Source organism: Stegostoma tigrinum, chromosome 12 (assembly GCF_030684315.1).
Source record: "Stegostoma tigrinum isolate sSteTig4 chromosome 12, sSteTig4.hap1, whole genome shotgun sequence".
Taxonomy (NCBI): domain Eukaryota; kingdom Metazoa; phylum Chordata; class Chondrichthyes; order Orectolobiformes; family Stegostomatidae; genus Stegostoma; species Stegostoma tigrinum.
This window is the reverse complement of record NC_081365.1, coordinates 31,111,930-31,136,305: the sequence shown is the minus strand read 5'-3', so window position 1 is coordinate 31,136,305 and position 24,376 is coordinate 31,111,930. Positions and strand designations below refer to the sequence as shown.

The 24,376-nt window shown below is 42.4% G+C and overlaps 1 protein-coding gene across 2 annotated transcripts in view; it reads right to left on the bottom strand.

The window, feature by feature from the left end:
• The window catches only part of alcama (activated leukocyte cell adhesion molecule a), a 295,957-nt gene extending 281,023 nt beyond the window's left edge, over positions 1–14,934 (bottom strand). The window contains exon 1 of one of the 2 annotated variants that reach the window (XM_048540637.2): positions 14,517–14,934. In XM_048540637.2, the coding sequence (XP_048396594.1) occupies positions 14,517–14,583 (67 nt within the window). In that variant the 5' untranslated portion in view covers positions 14,584–14,934. Of the gene's footprint in view, positions 1–14,078; positions 14,128–14,516 lie in introns of those variants that run through there. The other variant, XM_059650261.1, reaches the window with a different exon arrangement.
• Positions 14,935–24,376: the final 9,442 nt, after the last annotated feature.

Genomic DNA, 24,376 nt, shown 5'->3' with positions numbered 1-24,376 from the left:
TGTGCTGAATCATTCTTTTGTAAAATGTCCAACTCAGTAAATATTTTTCAGGAATAACATTGTACGCTGTTGGTTTTTCTACCTTCTCTTCATACAGCTTTCTACAAACCTGTAATTCAAAACATCTTCTGGCTCTTCGTTCCCTTATTCTACAGACAGAATACCAGATTGCACCTAATTTTGTAACTCTGTGCCAGGAGTGATTTAATGGACTGCAAAGTAGATACATTTCCTAATTGTCATCAACTTCCTGCAGAATAAACAGCAAATGAGGAAGCAGACTGGAATTATTTCATTTATCTTCACTGGTCCAATAGACAGGAAATTAGATGGGAAGCATTTTCACATACTTAAAAAAAGTTAATGGAATGTAATCTCTCTTTCAGATGTTAGTCCGGTCACACGTCAAATGAGATTTATCTGCTCTACACCAATGACATGGTTTTGCAGTTTGCAATTTACCAAACATAGCTTTTCTGTACAATAAACGTGCATTGTTGCAGTCACTTTAATGTAGAAAAATGTTCCAAGGTGTTTTATGGAGGTGTAATAAAAAAAAAATGGCTGTGGGAGTCAGAGGAAATTGCTGGGAAACTTATACAGAGAAAAGGTTACTGGGAAAGGTTATTGGTCAAACTGATAGGTGTTAAGACCAGTCTTAATGGTGGAGAGACAGAAAATGAATCCTAGAATATAAGAGCTAAATGGCTGAAGACCTGATCTGACAGTTAGGTAACGTGAGGAGAATTTACAGAAGTTCTGACAGAGTCTACCAGCGAATTTCGCTGTATACACTGATAGTCGTACAGACAAAAAAATGGCAGGCAAGTGCTCTCTTCAATTCATCAAGGTATCTATAAGGAGTCAATTGATTTGAGCCAAAGCAATGGAGCAGGATCAGGTGATTTGAAAAAAAATGTTTCTACGCAAAGTGCTGGTCACCATAGTGACCCTCTAAGACCATGTATGCAATGTGAATGTCTGGCAGCAATACAATATTCAGTGACCATGCTGTGTGATCAACGTGTGACATAATTTACTACTGCTTCTATTTCTCATGAGCTCTGGAGCAATAATTGGATCAATGGGGCACTTTAATCAAGGCAGGTTTGCAGAGTTGGGAAATTTCCTGACTCAGGCTAACCTTTTCAGTAGCACAGATCAGCACTCAAGTCTCGTTAAAGAACAGAAGCCAGGAGATCAGGCGTTACAGAAAATGCAGCTTAAGGTCATAAAAACAAAAAGGCAAATCAAACATGAGGATTCATTTCTAGAGCCAAAGAATTGAAGAAAAGAAAAGTTAGACCAGATTTCTCATCAGACCAGCCATGATCTCACTGAATGGCACAGCAGACTCAATAGGCTTACCTCTGCTCCTGCATCTTGTGCACTCAAGGTGCGTGGCTTTGAGACGAACTAGCAAGTGGTGATGTTCTCATGTATCTACTGCTCTCGTCCTTCTAGATGGTAGTGGTCATGGGTTTGGAAGGTGTTGTCTATGGATCTTAGATGAATTTCTGTCATGCATCTTGAAGATAGCACACTGCTGCTACTGAGCATTATAGAACATCGAACATTACAGCACAGTACAGGCCCTTTGGCCCTCAATGTTGCGCCAACCTGTGAAACCAATCTGAAGCCCATCTAACCTACACTATTCCATTATCACCCATATGTTTATCCAATGACCATTTAAATGCCCTTAAAGTTGATGAGTCTACTACTGTTGCAGGCAGGGCATTCCACGCCCTTACTACTCTCTGAGTAAAGAACCTACCTCTGACATCTGTCCTATCTATCACCCCTCAGTTTAAAACTATGTCCCCTCATGCTAGCCATCACCATCCAAGGAAAAAGGCTTTCACTGTCCACCCTCTCTAATCCTCTGATCATCTTGTATGTCTCTATTAAGTCACGTCTTAACCTTCTTCTCTCTAACGAAAACAGCTCAAGTCCCTCAGCCTTTCCTCATAAGGCCTTCCCTCCATACCAGGCAACATCCTAGTAAATCTCCTCTGCACCCTTTCCAATGCTTCCACATCCTTCCTATAATGCGGCGACAAGAACTGTATGCAATACTCCAAGCGTGGACGCACCAGAGTTTTGTAAACTACAACATGACCTCATGGCTCTGAAACTCAGTCTCTACCAATTAAACCTAGCACACTGTATGCCTTCTTAACAACCCTATCAACCTGGGTGGAAACTTTCAGGGACCTATGCACATGGACACCGAGATCTCTCTGCTCATCCACATACCAAGAATTTTACCGTTATCCCAGTACTCTGTATTTTGTTGTTACGCCTTCCAAAGTGAATCCCCTCACACTTCCGCATTAAACTCCATTTGCCACCTCTCAGCCCATCTCTGCAGCTTATCTAGGTCCCTCTGTAACCTGCAACATCCTTCCACACTATCCACAACTCCACCGACTTTAGTGTCATCCACAAATTTACTAACCCACCCTTCTACGCCCTCATCCAGGTCATTCATAAAAATGACAAATAGCAGTGGCCCAAAGCAGAACCTTGTGGTACACCCCTAGTAACTGAACTCCAGGATGAACATTTCCCCATCAACTACCACCATCGGTAGTGGAGGGAGTAGATGTCTGCAGATGTGGTGTCAGTCAAGCAGGCTGCTTTATCCTGGATGTTACGAAGTTTCTTGAGTGTTGATGGAGTAGGAATTATTCCATCATATCCCTAACTTGTCCTTTGTAGATGGACGACAGGCTTTGAGAGTCAGGCGGTGAGTTACTTGTTGCAGGAGTCTTAGAACATAGAACATTACAGCACAGTACAGGCCCTTCGGCCCTCGATGTTGTGCCGACCTGTCATACCGATCTCAAGCCCATCTAACCTACACTATTCCATGTACGTCCATATGCTTGTCCAATGGTGACTTAAATGTACCTAAAGTTGGTGAATCTACTACCGTTGCAGGCAAAGCATTCCATTCCCTTACAACTCTCTGAGTAAAGAAACTACCTCTGACATCTGTTCTATATCTTTCACCCCTCAATTTAAAGCTATGCCCCCTCGTGCTCGCCGTCACCATCCTAGGAAAAAGACTCTCCCTATCCACCCTATCTAACCCTCGGATTATTTTATATGTTTCAATTAAGTCACCTCTCAACCTTCTTCTGTCTAATGAAAACAGCCTCAAGTCCCTCAGCCTTTCCTCATAAGACCTTCCCTCCATACCAGGCAACATCCTAGTAAATCTCCTCTGCACCCTTTCCAAAGCTTCCACGTCCTTCTTATAATGCCGTGACCAGAACTGTACACAATACTCCAAGTGCGGCCGCACCAGAGTTTTGTACAGCTTCACCATAACCTCTTGGTCCCGGAACTCGATCCCTCTATTAATAAAAGCTAAAACACTGTATGCCTTCTTAACAGCCCTGTCAACCTGGGTGGCAACTTTCAAGGATCCGTGTACATGGACACCGAGATCTCTCTGCTCATCTACACTGCTAAGAATTTTACCATTAGCACTGTACTTTGCCTTCCAGTTACTCCTACCAAAGTGCATCACCTCACACTTGTCTGCATTAAACTCCATTGGCCACCTCTCAGCCCAGCTCTGCAGCTTATCTATGTCTCTCTGCAACCTACAGCATCCTTCGTCACTATCCACAACTCCACCGACCTTAGTGTCATCTGCAAATTTACTAACCCATCCTTCTACGCCCTCATCCAGGTCATTTATAAGAATGACAAACAGCAGTGGACCCAACACCGACCCTTGCGGTACACCACTAGTAACTGGTCTCCAGGATGAACATTTCCCATCAACTACCACCCTCTGTCTTCTTTCAGCAAGCCAATTTCCGATCCAAACTGCTATATCTCCCACAATTCCATTCCTCCGCATTTTGTACAATAGCCTATTGTGGGGAACCTTATCGAACGCCTTGCTGAAATCCATATACACCACATCAACCGGTTTACTCTCATCTACCTGTTTGGCCACCTTCTCAAAGAACTCAATAAGGTTTGTGAGGCACGACCTTCCCTTCACAAAACCGTGCTGACTATCCCTAATCAATTTATTCTTTTCTAGATGATTATAAATCCTATTCCAACACTTTACCAACAACTGAGGTAAGGCTCACTGGTCTATAATTACCAGGGTTGTCTCTACTCCCCTTCTTCAACAGGGGAACCACATTTGCTAACGTCCAGTCACCTGGCACTATTTCTGTAGACAATGACGAGTTAAATATCAATGCCAAATGCTCGGCAATCTCCTCCCTGGCTTCCCAGAGGAATCGAAGATAAAGTCCATCCAGCCCAGGGGACTTATCTATCTTCACCTTCTGAAGGATTTCTAATACCTCTTCCGTGTGAACCTCAATCCCACCTAGTCTAGTAGCCTGTATCTCAGTATTCTCCTCGACAACATTGTCGTTTTCTAGCGTGAATACTGACTCCACACACAACTTACCACTACTATCCTTGATTGGGCCTAATCTTACTTTCGTCATTCTTTTATTCCTTAAATACCTATCGAAAGCCTTAGGGTTTACCCTGATCCTATCCACCAACAACTTCTCATGTCTCCTCCTGGCTCTTCTGAGCTCTCTCTTTAGGTCTTTCCGGGCTACCTCGTAGCCCTCAAGTGCCCTAACTGGGCCTTCACATCTCATCCTAACATAAGCCTTCTTCTTCCTCTTGAACAGAGATTCCACCTCCTTCGTAAACCACAGCTCCTGCACTCTACAGCTTCCTCCCTGCCTGACAGGTACATATTTATCTAGGACACACAGGAGCTTTTACTTGAATAAGCTCCACATTTCTAATGTGCCCATCCCCTGCAGTTTCCTTCTCCATTCTATGCTCCCTAAAACTTGCCTAATCTGATCGTAATTGCCTTTCCCCCAGCTATAACTCTTGCCCAGTGGTATACACCTATTCCTTTCCAACACTAAAGTAAACATAACAGAATTGTGATTGCTATCACCAAAGTGCTCACCTACTTCCAAATCTAACACCTGGCCGGGCTCATTACTCAGTATCAAATCTAATGTGGCTTCGCCCCTTGTTGGCCTATCTACATACTGTGTCAGGAAGCCCTCCTGCACACTCTGGACAAAAACTGACCCATCTATAGTACTCAAACTATAGTGTTCCCAGTCAATATCTGGAAAGTTGAAGTCCCCCATGACAACTACCCTGTCTCTCTCACTCCTATCGAGAATCATCTTTGCTATCCTTTCCTCTACATCTCTGGAACTATTCGGAGGCCTGTAGAAAACTCCCAACAGGGTGACCTCTCCTTTCCTGTTTCTAACCTCAGCCAACGAGTCCCCAAACATCCTTTCTGCAACTGTAATACTGTCCTTGACCAACAATGCCACACCTCCGCCCCTTTTACCATCTTCTCTGTTCTTACTGAAACATCTAAATCCTGGAACCTGCAACAACCATTCCTGTCCCTGTTCTATCCATGTCTCTGAAATGGCCACAACATCGAAGTCCCAGGTGCTAACCCATGCTGCAAGTTCACCCACCTTATTCCAGACGCTCCTGGCATTGAAGTAGACACACTTCAATCCAACGTCTTGCTTTCCGGTGCCATCTTACTTCCCTGAAACTTTATTTCGGACCACCCTACTCTCAACCTTTTCTATAGTCGAACTGCAATTTTGGTGCCCATCCCCCTGCTGAATTAGTTTAAATCCACCCGAATAGCCTTAGCAAATCCCCCCCCCCCACCCCCCCAGGATATCGGTGCCCCTCTGGTTCAGGTGAAGACCATCTTGCTTGTAGAGGTCCCACCTACCCCAGAAAGAGCCCCAATTATCCAAGAATCCAAAACCCTCCCTCCTGCACCATCCCTGTAGCCACGTGTTCAACTCCTCTCTCTCCCTATTCCTCGCCTCACTAGCACGTGGCACAGGCAACAAACCAGAGACAACAACTCTGTTCGTCCTAGCTCTCAACTTCCATCTTAGCTTGTAACTTGCTCCTGTAGCTCCAGTACTTCACAGAAACAAAAATCTTTATGGTATAGGAGGCCTTCTAGCCCATCGTACCTGCATAGGCTCTTCAAATGAGCATGATTAGAAACTGCAAATCTCTTGCTTTACCCCGATGTTCCTGCAAAGTATTCCTAACCAAATAATCATCCAATGCCCTCTAGAATGTGTCCACCACAATGAACCTGTCCACCACACTTCCAGGCAGTGCATTCCATACTCCTAACCAGTGTAAGAGAGTCATACAGGACGGAAACAAACTCATGGTTCAACTCATCCAAGCCGACCAGACATTCCAATCCGACCTACTCCCATTTGTCAGCATTTTGCCCATGCACTTATAAACCCTTCCCAATTGTGTATCCAACCTGACATCTTTTAAGTGTTGTAATTGTGCCAGCCTCCACCATTCCTCTAACAGCTCGGTCCATACATGCACCACCCTCTGCAGGTCCTTTCAGGTCCTTTTTGCATCTTTCCTTTTCCACAGTAAACCTATGCCCTCTAGCTTTGGATTCCCCCACCCTCAGAAAAGGACCTTGGCTGTTCACCCTATCCAGGCTCCTGGTCATTTTATAAACCTCTAAGGTCACCCCTAAGCCTTGGATGGTCCAGGATAAAAAAAAACTCTAAGACTCTGAGCTGCCTTCTCCCCCATGAGAATTGTCCCAACGTTGGTCCATCTTTCCTAATAACTGAAGTTTCTCGTTCCTGAAACCATTCTCGAAAATCACTTCTGACCTCTGTCCAACACATATCTTTCCTATAATATGGCACCAATAACTGTACACAATACTCCAGCTGAGGTCTAACAAATATCTTGAAAAAGTCAACATCAGTTGGTGGTTCTTGTCCTCTATGCCCCTATTAACAGAGCTGAGGTTACTTTATGCTGCTTTAACTGCTGTCTCTACTTGTCCTTTCACCTGCATTGATCTGTGCATATATGCACCCAGATCCATGCTCCTGCACCTCCTTTAGAATTGTACCTGCTATTTTATACTGTCTATCAATGTTTTTCTGACTGTAGTGCATCACCTGCCCACCTATCTGCTTGCTCCAACTTTACAATGCCTTTCTTGAGTTCTACACTGTTGCCCTCACAATTTACAATTCTTACTAACTTCATGTCATTTACAATTATGTAGTTTACTCATATGGACAGTACAGCTCAGCTGCTGGTTAATAGCAACCCTTGGGATATTGATAGCGGTGGATTGATTGATGCCATCGAAATTCAAAGTGCAATGGTTAGGTTCCCACTTGTTACAGATGGCCATTGTCTGGTTCTTGTGTGGTGTAAATGTTATTTGCTCTCTGTTCATGCATGCCCCCCAAATAGCATCATTGTATTTATGGTTTCTTTCTGCCCTTCACTATTTACTTTGATCTCAATAACTTCAGGAGGCACCTCTCGGATACCTTTCTCTCTGGTAGAAACTAATGTGAAGAGGTTAATAAATAATACCGTCACTTTTTGATCATCTATGAATTAAGAACCCTCTCCACTTGAGGGCATCTCATTCTTCTAACAATTCTTTCTGTTCTGATGTACTTGTACAATACCCAAGAGTTCCTTCTGATCATTTTAACATTCTTCCTCTAATACCTTCATGGTATTTTTCCTACCCTCGATCTCATTTTCCAATTCCGCCTCAGTATTTTTCATTATTTTCCAGGCCTGACACACCTCTGCTTCAATTTTAATTTGTTTCTAACTTCTGCATTCTTACACAACAACTCAAAGTATCTATATTTGCCATTGTAAGGTATAGATGTATTTTAAATCACACTTTTTCAAAATCTCTCCCTGTTATTCTAAAGTTCCTTTTTTAACCATGCCACAACAAATGGGATCTTGAGCTTTCTAAAATCTGATCATATCCAACTTGAAGCTCTAGTTTTTGTGCGACTGTTTTCCCTTTCTAGTTGAGATCTAAAAGAAATGTACAGTGGTTAATTTTCTCAAGTAACTCACCCATATTTACCTAATCTATTTAATTACACATTTCATTACAACACTTCTGCTCTTCTGTGTCTACTAGCATACAGCGAGAAAAAGCAGTCTTGTGTATATTTTAGGAACTCAGTTATTCTCTCTATGGCCCAGTTAATAAGCAGATTATTCAAATTTGCCAGAACAATAACACTGACATTCAAGTTCTTCTCTAATCTGACTATAATTTTCCACTTCCTTCCCTCAATTTTTAAGTCTTTAATAAATACCTACAAATGCAAGAAGTCCCTTCTTAATCCTTGCTCAAGAATCACATTGACTTCTAGCTATAATGTACCCTCACCCTCTTTGCATCAGTTCTCCATACAACATGTCCTGTCCCCTTTTTCAATCGGGGAAGATAGAATAGATATCGATATGCTTGTGACATTTTGCCTTCTTTTGAAGCCAGGATTGCTTTCACAGCAAATTAAATTGAGATTGTCTGGTAAAACAATTTCTTCCAGTTCTGTTCCTTTCTTCCTACATACCCCACACCACTGGCCTCCTCCCCCAGACCGCATTTAATTCCTATACTCTACCCTTTGCATTTTGGGCAATGTAACTACTTTGAATTTATTTTTAACTCCTACCCATTTTCTTGTTCCTTACTTTTGGTTTATTCCCAATTTTAGAGCTAGCTTGTACAATTTCTTTCCCATAATTACCCTTGTTAAATTAGTATTTGAGAGAAAAGCATCTTATTTTCCCCCATTACCACTAGCTGCTCCTGGATGATTTTGTTTTTGTGGCACCCCTACCCTCCTTTTTAAATGCCTCATTGCTTCCCTACCCCACTGTTTCCCTGGTACATTAGCAACCTTCCTATTTAGTTGCAGCCCAGCCTAGTGGAATAACAGCTGTCTGTTCCGAAACTGTTCTTTTAGTCGCTTATTAATGTTCTTTCTGTCCTCTCTTACTTTAATATATGGCTGAGATACAGTTCTTGAGATTATTACCTGTGAAGATGTGGCTCTAAATTAATCAACTAATTTCCCAGATTCATCTTGTGGGGCTTAAGGCTTTCCTTTACTTCTATCCTTGACACTCAGATGGACTACAGTAACTGTTTGGCTCCTTCTCTCAACAACTCTGTGCACACGCATTTCAGCCAATGTATTAAATCTTTGTTCTAGAATTTGGAAGGCAAAGCATGTGTGGTCATTGATTTGGACTGGAAACTGGAGACGGTGGTCTAACATAGAATATACAGCAGAGAAACAAACTATTCAGATTGCCTGCTGTATCGAATATATATCCTCCTACTGAGCCTGCTCACACCATACTGTATCCAGTCTCATCAGCATTACATTCAATTCCATACTGCCTGTGCTTGTATAGCTTCCCACTGAATGGCTCTCCACTGCTTACTTCAATTCTTTGTGCTACTGTGTTCCAAAGTTTGGGTACAGCAGTTCCTCTTGAACTCCCTACAAGTGATCATACTGTTTGTGACCTCTTTTGAATTCTGTCACAAGTAGAAATATTGTATAAGATCACAACAGAAGCAGTTCATTCAGACCATCAAGACGCTGCCATCAGTCAGATCATGTTGATTTTCAGATCAATCAACTCCACTTTCCAGCCTCTTCTCCATAATCTTTGATTCCCTTACTGACTAAAAATCTGTATATCTTAGACTTGAAAATACTTATACCCCAGCCTCAACAGTTCTGTGGTAAAGAATTCCACAGATTCACTATCCTCAAAGAAGAAATTCCTCCTTATCATCTCTATTCTCAATGTGTGACCCCTTATTCTGAGATCATGCCCTCTGGTCCTAGACTTTCCCCTAAGGGAGAAACAAAATTTCCAGTATCTTACTGCATTTGTCATCCTCATCACTTACCATTACAAATATTTTTATGTCATGGACAAACTTGGATACAGTACATTCATTTTCTTATCGAAGTTATTAATATATATTGTAAACAACTGTGGCCTAGCACTGATCCTAGTGGCACAAAACTAGTTACAAATTGCTATCCTGTCCCTAAGTTATTAAAAGATACAGCACAATCATGTTGAGCCAAATTACATCCTTCTTGTGATGTGAGATTCTAAGATTCCACACAAGATTAAAAGCACCATCTCAAGTTGAGAATATCACAGGGAAAAATGAATGTAACTTATTTTTAATGAAAAAAGGGCACAAAATATAAATACGAAGGGAATTATGAGCCTTTATAAAGTTAAGGCCAGAGTGTACTATGCAGCATCGCGTTCCATATTTTAGGAAGGATATTGAGGCTTTAATTTCAGCACAAAACTGTCTTGAGGGGTTGTGAAAATATCTACACCTAAGCATGCTTTTCAGTTTTTTTTGGATGAGCTTTCACAACATTCACTGCTGTTACACCACTAATTAACTAGTGTTGACCATTACCACAGGCACGCAGGTGTGGGAGCAATCTAGTCTCGTGGCAACTCCTCTCTGTTCTATTGCAGTATCACTTCTTCTCATCCCGACTCCAATTCATTTTCACTTCAGCTGATATCATTTATTACAACCCCAAGACTTATGGAGGTTGTGCCCTCAATACTGTTATCAGTCAACATGCTATCCATCAATACCAGCATTCAGAGCAGCCAACAAAATTCCAACTAGTCACATTAGAACATAGAACATAGAACAGTACAGCACAGAACAGGCCCTTCAGCCCACAATGTTGTGCCGACCATTGATCCTCAGACACATTAGTTGAATAAGACACAGCAAATTTAAATCTTGCATTTGAAAAAGAGTCAATACACCCAACACGCTCACTTCTCCCACGTAGTGCAGGGATTTGGATTTGAATCTAACCCTCCCTGTTGGAATGAAAACAGGGTGCAAAACACTCAAAGTTTAAAATGTGTTCAGAAAATGACAACCAACTTTACATTCTGTGGATCTGCAGCATAAAGCTGTCTTTGTTTATGCTTAGCTGGTCAATACCACCCAGATAGGCAGTAGGAATAATTTTCCACTGCTCATCCAATGAATGGAAATTCTACTTAGTTCTAGAAGGGAAAGGTCTCCAGGGAGGAAGCAAAAACACACTGAACACTATTCAATGAGCCTTCCTCTACAGTTGGCTGTGCTGTACCAGACCTGGGAGCATTTGATGTCAACAGTGGACTCCAAAAGGGAAAATGCACCAATTTCCCATGCTTGTACGCTTCAACATGGTTAGCACTCCACTATAGAATATAAGTGTAAGTTCATCACTGAAGTAAACAAAGTGAGACTATTTAAATAGCACAGCAAATCAAGAGAAATAAAGGGAGCAGGTTCTGTAATTACAATTTATGAATTATATTTTGACAGCAAAATGCACAATCTATCTTCATCGTACTAACAATTTCTCAGATCCAGCACTTGAACATGATGCAAAGATACCTTTATTGGTTGCCAGGTTACACAGCATGCCACCACTTTAAAAAGTCTTTCTTTCTGTGTTCTGCTTTTCAGTGCTATAAGTTCTAGCAGGTCTCAACAACCTTCATGTGACAGCAGCAGTGTCAGAATGGCTTATAACATTTGATGTATAATATTTGTGTCCCAAAAAGGTTTTAAACATGAAAATCTATAAAACAAAACTAATTCTTCCATTCAACTTCTTATCTTCCTAACATGCATACACACCAGCTGGAACCGCCCTGTTTGCCAGAAGATTCAGAGCAATTTCTGATTGCAAGTTTACTGCAGTTCACATCCATTCTCTCTGTTTGAACCATTCCAAATGATAAAGCCATCAATCATCCACAGGAGTTCAGCTCAAGTCTCACTGTAAATCCACAATAACAACCAACATAAGGCTTATCGCAAATTCTATTTACTAAGATTTTAGTTCTCCCATTTTCTTTTAATCTTTTTAGTTCACACACATACCTTGGGCGTGTGATATTTTTGTATGAAAGTTGGTTTCAGCAAAACACTGAATGCACTAACGTAACTGAGACTCTGTGCCACGGCTGATGGAAGTTGGGCAAAACCCCAAACCTGAAATTCATTTAACTGATTTTTCCAAAAGGAGGGGGGTATTAAATTCAAGAGGACAAATGCAAGAAAGGACAGCACAAATGTGAAAGCAGTGATCAATGGAGAAGGTGAACAAGTGGGCTAATGGAGAAAGCCTTGGGAAACACCCATGCATAACCTAATAATTGGCAAAACAGCAAGCATACTGTCCCTGATATTTCTCTGATGTTACACAGTGTCACTTCGGATGAGAACCAAACCAAACCAAAATCTTGAAATGAGGATCTCATCAATTTTAACAAGTGCTTACTTGTCCAATGTATTTTTAATTCATCCAGTCCCAATGACCTCAATATGCTGGATACTGGCAAAAAGACTGATACAACAATGAGATAATCAAGACTGTCACAGCACAGTGCTGTGATCGGGAAACAGGAACCTGTTGGAACAGTACATTCAAACATCACAATGACCTCAACCAACACAGATCCAAAAAAAAGAACAATGCATTTTGTTTTTTATTGCCAAATAGGGTGCAGTACGTCTACAGATTGTTAGCTATTGAAACATTGTGTTTCTCTAGTGGACATTGGCAAAGCTTTTTGATATTATAAACTTGTAAAAAACAAGATGTATCAGACAAAATTTGTACTGATCAAAATTATCTCAATGAAATCAGGAAAAAAGTAAAAATACACAACAGATGCTTCATTTACACAGATTGATATTTCAGGCACAGACTCTTGTTTAATTTAAATGATATGTTAATCTATATTTTCCCTTTACAAATGATGAATAAATTATGTATTCCTACTGTTTTCTGTCTTCAGCAAGCTTTTTTTAAAAAAAAACTCTTTAGGAGTTCTGTAAGGGTTTACAACAACCTTTGTTCTCCAATACAATTGTTGTCACAACATTAAATCAGTCCTCCTACTACAGTAGGAATTAAGTTATCCCTGAAGATTAAACACCTGATGTAATTATACTTCAAAATGGAGAATGTCAGACACGTACAACTAGAACTACAATGCTTTCAAACTTAAAAGCAACCAAGAATATATGTGGCCCACCTCCTGCGAACATCGATGCTGACCCTCTTGCAAGTCAGATTATTTCAAAGGAATTTACGAAACCCTATCACAGGTTTTAACCGCTCAAATAGCTACAACAGGAAAATGCTGAAAAGGAACAGTGTTTCTATTTATCTTTGAGGTTTTGAATCAGGGAAGTCATCCAAAAGATTTGCTTACTGCCTGTACAATTTATACTTAGTGACAGCAATGCCGTTAATAATGTATCGCGAACCAACGCCCACGTTCTTCGTACTGACAAAGAAGTGCAAAAGGAACGTGTACTCAAACTGAACTTTCCAAAGTTTAAAAAGTAGGCAATTCACCACCATAAAAAGTTCAATCTCCTGACCCACTTTAAAATGCAAGTCTTCCCGTGATAGTAAGAACGGCCGATGCTGGGGTCGGAGATAACACAGCGTGTTGTCTTCCCGTGATGTTTTATTTTATCATTTATTCCTTTTTAAAGAAAACTCTTCTGCTTGGAATTACACTGCGACCCGAGTGGCTTCCATACTGTGCACAGGATCGGATTTTGCTGCAATGTGAGAGTGCAGTTGACCTGTTCCGATCGACAGCACGAAGACACGGTGCAAACGTTCCTGAGGTCAAATGCAACTTCTCTAGATCAAGTGATTTTCCTCATGTCACATCGAGTCACAGGGAAAGTTACGTCTCTCGGGCAGCAGCATGCTGAAAGTTCAGCATCAACCCACCACGAATTGTTGTGTATTCGCACGTGTTTACTTTCTTTTATTTACTTTTTTGTAGAAAAAAAGGAAATAAACAAACAATCTACGTGCCAGTTGCCAGAGAATCTTAGTTCAGGAAGAGGAAAAAGGAACAGCGGCTATATCAATGGAAAGTTAACGCAGCGGTAATGACTTAAATCATTCACTGAACAAAGGACACACAATGATCAGAACACCATTCCCATGTAAAAAAAAACTACTCGTCAAAAGAAAAACCTAATCCTTAATTACTGTCCCAAACCTTCATAACTTTTTGCTTAATACAAATTCGAAGGATATTCGATCAGGCACATTTTGCAGGTGTTCTACCTGCAGGACTAGCTGAACGAGTTCCAATAACCATCTCCCCGCCTTTTCCTTCAACCGAGCTGCAAACCAAACCTGGTCTGCTGAGCAATGGGGTCGTGTTTAAATGCAGAATGTAACCATGCAAATAACATCGCAGCACCACAGGCACAAGTGCAACAGAGAAAGGGATGGGGGGGGAGAAGAGAAATCACTGTAGTGTCCACAGATACAAAAACAATAAAAGAAGCATTTTTTTAGATCGTAAAAATAATGGTTCCAGAAGCAGAAATGAACTTCTTTTAACTTGTCTTCAGATTTGCACGTTACCCTGACTGTTTACGTCGACACGCCAGGCAATTCACAATAAACTCAAAAATAAGCGGCAGAACACTCCGTACATCTCAACACTCCAAGATCGCATTAACAAAAATAAAGAGTCGGCACTTCCATCCATCTTACCTTGCATCCCTAACCCCAGAAGGAGAAACAAGATCGGATGCAAGACTCCAGTGCTAGACGCTCCCATGTTACCGTCTGTTTACAGTATTTCTCGCTGCGGAATCACGATAAATTGGATGTTGTTTCACCGGGGGGGGGGGGGAATTGAAATGAAAACTTTTCTTTTTCCACCCCCCCCAACCAGACCCGACCCAACTCTCTGCCACCCTGACTCGTCTCCGGAAGTTTGTAGCGCACTTTTGTTTGGTTGCGAGCGTTCTGCGGTGTCAGTGGGTATCAATCTGTCCTGAATGCGCGCACACACAGACATAAAGAGAGAGAGAGAGAGAGAGAGCAGACCGTGGGCTCGAGCTGTCAGCCTGGAGAAGCTCGAGAGCTGCACCACTCTCCTGGAGCAGGTGAATCTCTCCAGCCTCTGACCCGCCGCCCACTACAACACATGCGCGCTCACTAGCGGCACAATGCCTGCCGGGACTTGGAGTTCCCAGGATCATCATCCTCCCCCCAACTCTGCATTACCACCTGCTACTGAATCTGAAACACAAACAAACTCAACTTACAGGTCATCATCTCCGGAATAGTCAGAGAACAGCCTCCCTTGCTTCACCCAGACCTTGAGAATGGTTTGCATATCCCCCGGCTCTGATTCCAACTGCAAAGTTGCTTCGCTTTGCAGTTTTGATCATATACTGTGTAGGAACAGGGCCTTCTGGCCAATAAGTCCTCAGCGACCCTCAGAGCATCCCACCCAGACCCATCCCCATGTAACCCACCTAATCTGCACATCCCTGGACACTATGGGCAACTTAGCATGGCCAATCCACCTAGCCTGCACATCTTTGGACTGTCGGAGGAAACCGGAGCACCCGAAGGAAACCCATGCAGACACAGGGAGAATGTGCAAACTCCACACAGACAGTCACCCAAAGGTGGAAACACACACGAGTTCCTGGCACCGTGAGGCAGCAGGGCTAACAACTGAGACACCATGCCGCTCAGACTCTTCTTCTGTCTGGAACCTGCTTCAATCATTAGAATTCTTGCAGGAATGCTGCATTCCTCCAACTCGAGTCCTGTTTACATCTCCATCCTAGTTCCCCTGGAATCCTGAGTATTATAAAGGTGAAGACATCAAGGAGCTAGGTTGTGGAATCTTCCTCCTTAAGTGTGTCTGTTGACTCCTCCACTTCCTTTATGATACTCCCTTAAATCCACCTCTTCAACCATTCCATGGTTTTTCTTTGATTACACTTACATAAAATCATTTGTTAGATTTATTTCTATATTAAAGGTGTTGTATAAATAAAACCTGCCTTTTAGTTCCTTAAAGCCAGCCATGGTGAAAATCTTAGCCTACAAAAAATTTGTAATTAGCTACTCAGTGTCAAATGGCATATCCAGAAAAGCTTAAAAGTTTAAAAAATCTGGTTTATTCCTATTCAAGTGATATACCGAAAGCAGACATAAATTTGAACTATCAGTGGTAATGACACAGAAAAAAATCTGATCAGCATTACTGTATGTTGAAGATGATCAAGCATGGCTACAAGAAGGGGATGGGCCAAATCTGCATACTTAACAGATCTAGATTATTTTGAAGCAAAACCAGAAATTGCTGGAAAAAACTCAGCAGCATCAGTGGAGAGAAAGCAGAGTTAACATTTTGGATCTAGTGACCATTCTTCAGATTTGGTAATACGTAATGTTGTATATTACTTACAAATAATTCATATTTCTTCTTCATCTTCATTAAGTTAGGAAATCCTGATTTTGCTTTGTATTATACTGAAGGCCTGTCAAAAAAAAGTGGCACCTGTAGATTTGAGAGACATGCAAATTTTACAGTGCAGTTTTTTTTTATTCATTCTGGATATATGGGCTTCATTGACATTTTTAAAAAATCTTTTTTAAATACAGTGGGATGTGGGCATTGCTGGCTGGCCAGCATTTATTACACATCCCTTTTTGCCCTTGACAAGGTGGTGGTGAGCTGCCTTTATGAGTTGCTGAAGTCCACCTGCTGTGGGTTTATACATAATGCCTGAGAGAGGGAATTCCAGGATATAGATCCAGCAACAGTGTAGGAACGATGATACATTTCCAGGTCAGGATGACGAGTGGCTTGGAGGTGAACTTGAAGGTGGTGGTGTTCCCATATATTTGTTGCCCTTGTTCTTCTAGGTGGAAGTGGTCTTGAGTTTAGAAGATGCTGTCTGAGGATCTTTGGTGAATTTCTGCAGTGCATCTTGTAGATAAAACATACTGCTGCTACTGAGCATTGGTGGTGGAGGGAGTGAATGTTCGTCGATGTAGTGCCAATCAAGCAGGCTGCTTTGACCTGGATGGTGACAGGCTTCTTGAATGCTGTAGAGGCTGTACTCATTCAGGCAAATGGGGAGTGTTTCATCACACTGTTGATTTGTGACTTATCTTTTGCACTGAGTTGCTGGGATCTTCCATCATTGAGGATGAGGATATTTGTGGAGGCTCCTCTTCCAGTAAATTGTTTAATCATCCACCATCATTCATGACTGGATGTGACAGGACTACAGAACTTAGATCTCATCCTGGAGCTGGCTGTGGAATCACTTATCTCGGTCTATCACATGCTGCCTATGCAGTTTGGTGTGCAAGTAGTCCTGTTTGGTGGCTTCACCAGGTTGACACCTCGACTTCATGTGTGCCTGCTGCTGTTCCTAGCAAACCCTCCTGCATTCTTCACTGAACCAGGGTCGATCCCCAGGCTTGATAATAATGGTTTAGTGGGGGTTATGTCAGGCATGAGGTTACAAATTGTGCTGGAGTACAATTCTACTGCTGTTGATGGCCACAGCACCTCATGGATACCAACATTTATTGTCCATCCCAAAATGCCCTTGAGAAGGCGATAATCAGCTGCCTAATTGGACCTCTGAAGCCTGTTTGTTGTATTTTACACCCATACACCATTAGGCAGGGAGTTCTAGGATTTTGAATCAGCATAAGGAATGGCAATATATTTCCAATGTGTGCGGCTTAGAGGGTAACTTGCAGCTGATGGTGTTCCCAAGTATCTGATGTCCTTGTCCTTCCAGATGTTAGTGGTTTGTGTGTTTCTGCCACTGAACATCAGTGTTGGAGATAGTGAATGTTTGAGGATGTGGTGTCAATCAAGTCCTGGATTGGCTCAAGCATCTAGAATGTTGTTGGAGCTGCACTCATTCAGATAAGTGGGGAGCTTTCCATTACACTCCTGACATGTGCCTTGTAGATGGTGGACAGGCTTAAGGAAGTCTGGAGGTGAGTTACTCAGTGCAGTATTCCTAGCCTCTGGCCTACTCTTGTAGTCTCAATATTTTGTATGTCTAGTCCTTAGGAGTGTTCTCAGTGATGATAATCCCATTGAAAGTCACAGGATGATGGTTGGATTTTCTCTTTTTGGAAATGGTCATTGCCTGGTACTTGTGTGGTATGAAAGCTTTTACCACTTGTACGCCCAAGCCTCGATATTGTCCAGCTCTTGTTGCATTTGGACATCTTTCTTCATTCATCAAAGTCATGTGGGCATTGCTAGCTTGGCCAACATTTATTACCCATCCCTGGTTGCTCTTGAGAAGGTGGTACCGAGTGTTCTCTTGAACATTTGTAGCTCATTTGGTTTAGTTAGGCCTGCAATGCATTAGGGACGAAGATCTAGAAGTTTGACACAGTGAAACTGAAGGAATGGTAATATTTTTCCAAGTCAGCCTAGTGAGCAGATTGAAGGGGAACTTGAAGGTCGTGCTGTTCCTATGTATTTGCTGCCTTTGTCCTTCTAGATGGTAGTGGTTATCTATTAGGAAGGTGCTGTAAGGAGCATTGGTGAATTTCTATAGATTATCTTGTAGATAGTACAAGCTGCTTCTGGTGACTGTGACTGGTGGAGGGAGTGAACGATTGTGGATATGATGCCAATCAAACAAAGTGCTTTGCCCTGGATGGTGTCAAGCTTCTTCAGAGTTGTTGAGACTGCACTCATCCAGGGAAGTGAAGAATACTGAAGTACTGAAGAGTACTTCCTTAGAGTTGGGGGACAGATTTTAGTGAGTCAGAAGGTGAGTTACTCACTGCAGATTCCTAGCCTCTGATCTGCTCTTGTAGCCACAGGATTTAAAGGGCTAATTCAGTTCAATTTCTGGTCAATTGTAATAACCCTAAGATTAAACTGATGTCAAACTAGCAAGGAAATATAAAAACTGATAAGAAAGTCTTCTCTAAATATATAGAAAGGAAGAGAGAGATTAAAGTGAACACAGGTTCCCCAGAAAATGAATCTGGAGAGACAGTTTTGGGAACAAGGAAATGATGGAGGAATTAAACAAATATTTGTATTCAGTTTTTGCAGTAGAACATACTTCAAACATCCCACTAATGCTAATGTGTAGGAGAAGTAATTAATTACTGTCACCAGAGAGGTACATTAGGTTCCTACAGTATGGAAACAAGCCTTTCAGCCCAACAAGTCCACACTGCCCCTTGAAGCATCCCACCCAGACCCACCCCTCTATAACCCACGCACCCCTGAACACTATAGGCAATTTAGCATGGCCAATCCACTTAGCCTGCACATCTTTGGACTGTGGGAGGAAACTGGAGCACCCAGAGGAAACCGCACGCAGACATGGGCAGAACGTGCAAACTCCACACGGACAGTTACCCGAAGCTGGAATTGAACCTGGGTCCCTGGAGCTGTGAGGCTGCAGTGCTAACCACTGAGCCACTGTGCCGCCCAAGTATTAGACTAACTCTTGGGCTAAAGGCAGTTAAATCCCTTGGCCCTGATGGCTTGCATCCTAGGATCCTATAAGAGGTAACTACAGAGATAGCGGATGCATTGGTTTCAATTTTTGAAAAATCCTTGGATACAGAAGAAGTACTGGAATGTTGAGTTACTCCTAATGTGACATTGCCATTCAAAAAGTGAGGGAGGCAAAAAGTGGGTAACTATAGGCCGATTATTGTAATGCCTGTCATTGGAAAAATGTTGGAATCAATTATTAAGGAAGTAACAACAATGCATTTGTAAAAACATAATGTAATCAAGCAGAATCAGCATTGCTTTAGGAAAGAGAAATCATGTCTGACTAATTTATTAGAGTTTTTTGAGAAAATCTCAACCAGAGTGGATAGCAGGGTTACAGTAGAAGTGTCCTGAGTTCTGAGGAAGGATCTTTTTTTTTTCACTTCTCAGATGCTGCCAGATCTGCTGAGCTTTTCCAGCAACGTTGTTTTTGTACAATAGGAGTGTTGCGTTTAAACTTTTAGAAGGTGTTCGACAAAGTACCCCACAAAAGGTTAAGTCATAAGATGAAAGCTCATAGTGTTGAAGGAAGTATATTAGTGTAGATGGGGATTTGGCTAATGGGCAGCAAAGAGCAAGTGTGGATAAGGGGTTCTTTTTCAAGTTGGCAATCTGTAACCAGTGGGATTAGGGAGTTTGGTGCTGGGAATGCAACCGATTACAGTATATATCGTATGACTTGGAGGAATGAAGTGATTGTATCGTAGCCAAATTTGCAGACAACACTAATTTACATGGAAAGGCAGGTTGTGAGAGAGATGCAAACAGTTTACAGGGGGATGTTGATAGGTTAAGAAGGGCAAAACTTTGGCAAATACAGGATAATGTGGGAAAATGTGAAGTCATTCATTTTGGAAGGAGTAGAAAAGAAGATAGTATTAGTTAAATAGAGAAAAACTGCATTAAGCTGCAGCACAAAAGGACTTTAGAGTTATTGTGCATGAAGCACAGAAAGCTAGCACACAAGTGCAGCAGGTAATCAGGAACGCTATTGGAATGTTGACCCTTATTTCAAGGAGATTGGACTATAAGAGTAGAAAGGACTTACCATAACTGCACAAGGTCCTGGTGAGACCACTCCTGGCGTACTGTGAACAGATTGGTTCTTTTATTTAAGGAAAAGATATCATTTCATTATTCAGGGAACATTCACTATGATGATCCCTTGTATGGATGGACTGCCTTATGTGCAAAGGCTAAACAATTTTGGACACTACTCACTGGAGTTTAGAAGAATGAGAGGTGATTTAATTGAAACATACAGGATTCTTAAGGAACTTGACAGGGTAAATGCTGAGGGGATGATTCTCCTCATGAGAGTGTCTAAGACCAGAGCTCATATTCTCAGAATAAAGGTGTGCCAATTTAAGACTGAGATGAGATGTAATTTCTTCTCTCAGAGGGGTTTGTGAGTCTTTGGAACTCCTTGCCACAGAGGTCTGTGGTAGTAGCATCTTTGTGTATATTTAAGACTGAAATAGATTATTGATCAGTAGGAGAATTAAGAGCTGCGGGAAAGAGCAAGAAAGTTGACATGCATAATGTTGGATCAGTCATGATCCTATTGAAGCAGACCTGATGGGCCAAATGGCCTATTCCTGTTCCTATTTCTTATGGTCTTATGTTGATAGTGGCAGATTCTGTGATGGTAATACTATTGAATGTCAAGTGGTGGTAGCTAGATTGTCTCTTATTGGAGACAGTCATTGCCTGGCATTTGTGTGGCATGAATGTTATTTGCCATCTGTAGCCCAAACTTTGATATGTCCTGCGTCTTGCGGCATTTAGACAAGGACTGCTTCAGCACCTGATGAGTCACAAATAATGCTGAACATTGTGCAGTCACTGATGCAGCAGCTGAAGATGTTTGGGTCTAGGACACTATCCAGAAGAATTCCTTCAGAGGTGTCCTGGAGCTGAGATAACTGACCTCTGATAATCATAACCATTTTCCTACATGCCAAGTTGGACCCCTAACATAGGATTCCTGGATTCCCATTGACTCCAGCTTTGCTAGGATTCTTTGATGCTGCTGTCAATCAAATATGGCCTTGAAGTCAAAGGCAGTCACTCTCATCTCACCTCTAGAATTTAGTTCTTTGGTCCATTCCTGAACCAAGGCTGTAATAGGGTCAGGAGTTGTGTGGCTCTGGCAGAACCCAAACTGGGATTCAGTGACCTGATTGATAGTACTGTTGATGATCTCTTCTACAGCTTTACTGATGATTGATAGTAGACCGATGGAATGGTAGTTGGCCAGGCTCAGTTCTACTTTTTTGCATAGAAGGTATATCTGGCTAAATTTCCTCATTATTCAGTAGATGCCAGTGGTGTAGCTGTGCTGCAACAACTTGACTAAGTGAAGTGGAACACAAGTCTTCAGTACTATTGCCAGATTGTTGTCAGGGTCCATAGCCTTTGCAGTATCCAGTGCCTTCTATCATTTCTTGATATCACATGGAGAGTATCAAATTGGTTGAAGACTGCATTTGTGATCCTGGGGAACAGTAGAGGAGGCCAAGACTGGAACATAATGGGTGATAATTGCTGCAAATGTATCAGTCTTATCTTTTGCACTGGCGTCATTGAGAATGGGAATATTTGTGAAGCCTCCTCCTCCTTAAATAAAAGTTATTTAATTTTTGCGAGTTATTTAATTTTTCACCAATATTCACAATGGATGTGACAGGGCTGCAGAGCTTAGATCTGCTCCACTCGTTGTGGAATCACCTAGCACTATATATCACTTACTGCTTATGATGTTTGACACACGGGTGGTCATGTGTTATAGCCTCATCAGTTTGAAAGCTCATTTTCAGTATGTTTCTTTCTACTCCTGGCATACCCTCCTGCATTCTTCATTGAACCAGGTTTTATTCCTTAGCTTGATGCTAATGGGAGGGTGGAAGAAATTCCAGGCCATGAGGTTGCTGATTGTTTTTGAATACAATTCTGCAGCTGATAATGGTCCGCAGTGTCTCATGGATGTCCAATCTGAAATTGCCAAATTTGTTTGAAATCTATCCCATTTAACGTGGAGATGGTGCCAGAGATCACAATGGAAAATATCTTCTATGTGAAGATGGAACTCCATAAAGATTGTGTGGTGGTTACTTAAAATGATACTTTCATGGACAGATGCACCTGCAAAAGGCAATTTGGTGACAATGAGGATAAGAATGTTTTCTCCTTCTTGTTGGTTCTCTCACCTGCTGCCACAGACTCAGTGTGCGAGTTATCTCTTTTAGAACTCAACCAGCTCAGGCAGTTGTGGCACTGTGTTTCCTCCAAGTCGTGTTCAAGATGTGGAGATGCTGGTGTTGCATTTAGATGGACAAGGTCAAAAATCACACAACACAATGTTATAGTATACAATAGGTGACATCTCATGTCAGTCAATGCATTTTAGGTGTGAGGTCTTGCTTAGAATCTGCCTGTTTTAAACTGGGGTCAAGTCTTATTTGGAGCAAAATGGAATGTATCTGCGACTACACAAACATTTTGAATGAAATAATTCATGTGTGTATCTATATGTGTGTGTGTGTGTGTGTGTGTGTGTGTGTGTGTATGTGTGTGTGTGCGCTCGCGCATATGGGCGTTGAGGGAGTGTGAGTGTGGGGCAGTGTATGTGTGTGACACTGTGTGTGTGAGTCTGCGTCTGTGTGTGTGTGTGTGTGTGTGTGTGTGTGTGTGTGTGTGTGTGTGTGTGTGTGTGTGTGAGAGAGAGAGTCTGTGTGTGAATGTGTGTGTGTATGAGAGAGAAAGTGTGTGTGAGAGATGGTCTGTGTAAGTGTGTAAGTGTGTGTGAGTGTGTTTGTGTGAGAGAGTGTGTGTGTGTACGTGTGCATGTGTGTGCTGGGAGTATATAGTATGGTGTGGTCATCTGTAGTGTGACATGAACCCAAGATCACGATTGAGGCCGTCCCATGGAATTTAGCTATCAGCCTCTGCTCAGCGATTTTGTGTTGTTGGCGATTAATGTGGGGGAGTACTGATCAGCAGCCAATAGAGAGAGAGGGTAGGCAGAAGATGGTAAACAGTGGAAGGTTGCGTCGCCCGCGTTTGACCTGAAGCCATGAGGCTTCATGAGTTCCAGAGTCAATGTTATACAAAATGATATTAGCATTATTCTGAGGTAGTAAGAACTCCCAATGCTGGAGTCAGAGATAACAGCGTGGAGCTGGAGGAACACGGCAGGCCAGGCAGCCTCAGAGGAGCAAGAAAGCTGATTTTTCGGGTCAGGACCCTTCTTCAGAAATGGGAGAGGAGGAAGAGACCTCTGAAATAAATAGAGAGAGAGGATTGGCGTTGGGGAAGGTAGGTGGAATGGTGATAGGTGAGTGCAGGTAGGCAGTGGTGAGGATTTGTCAGTGAGGTGGGATGGGCAGATAGCTGGGTGAGAAGATGGACAGGTCAAGGAGGCGGGGATGAGAGGGAGAGTTGGTAACGGGGTAGGGAGATTTTGAAACTAGTAAAGTCCACATTGAGACCATTGAGGCAGAATATGAGGTGCTGCTCCTCCAGCTTCCGAGTGGCATCGTTGTGACCCTGGAGGAAGTCCGGGATGAACATGTGACCCAGGCAGTGGGAGGGGGAGTTGAAATGGTTTGCAACTGAAAGGTGTTGTCGTTTGTCACGAACAGAGAGCAGGTGCTCTACAAAGCAATTTCCGAGCCTCTGCTTGGTCTCACTGACATAGAGGAAGCCACATCTGGAACAGCAGATACAATAGACAGCATTAGCAGATGTGAGGGTGAACATCACTCTGATACGGAAGGATTTTTTGGGGCCTGGGATGGGGGTGAGGGGAGAAGGTGTAGGGCAGGTGTAGCACTTCCTGCGGGTGCAGGGAAAGGTGCCGGGGTGGTGAGGCTAATGGGGAGTGTGGAGCAGATGAGGGAGTCATGGAGAGAGTGGTCCCTCTGGAAGGCAGATAGGAGTGGGGAGGGGAATATATCCTTCGTGTGGGGTCAGATTGCAGGTGGCGGAAGTGGCGGAGAATGATGCATTGAATCCAGAGGTTAATAGGGTGATACGTGAG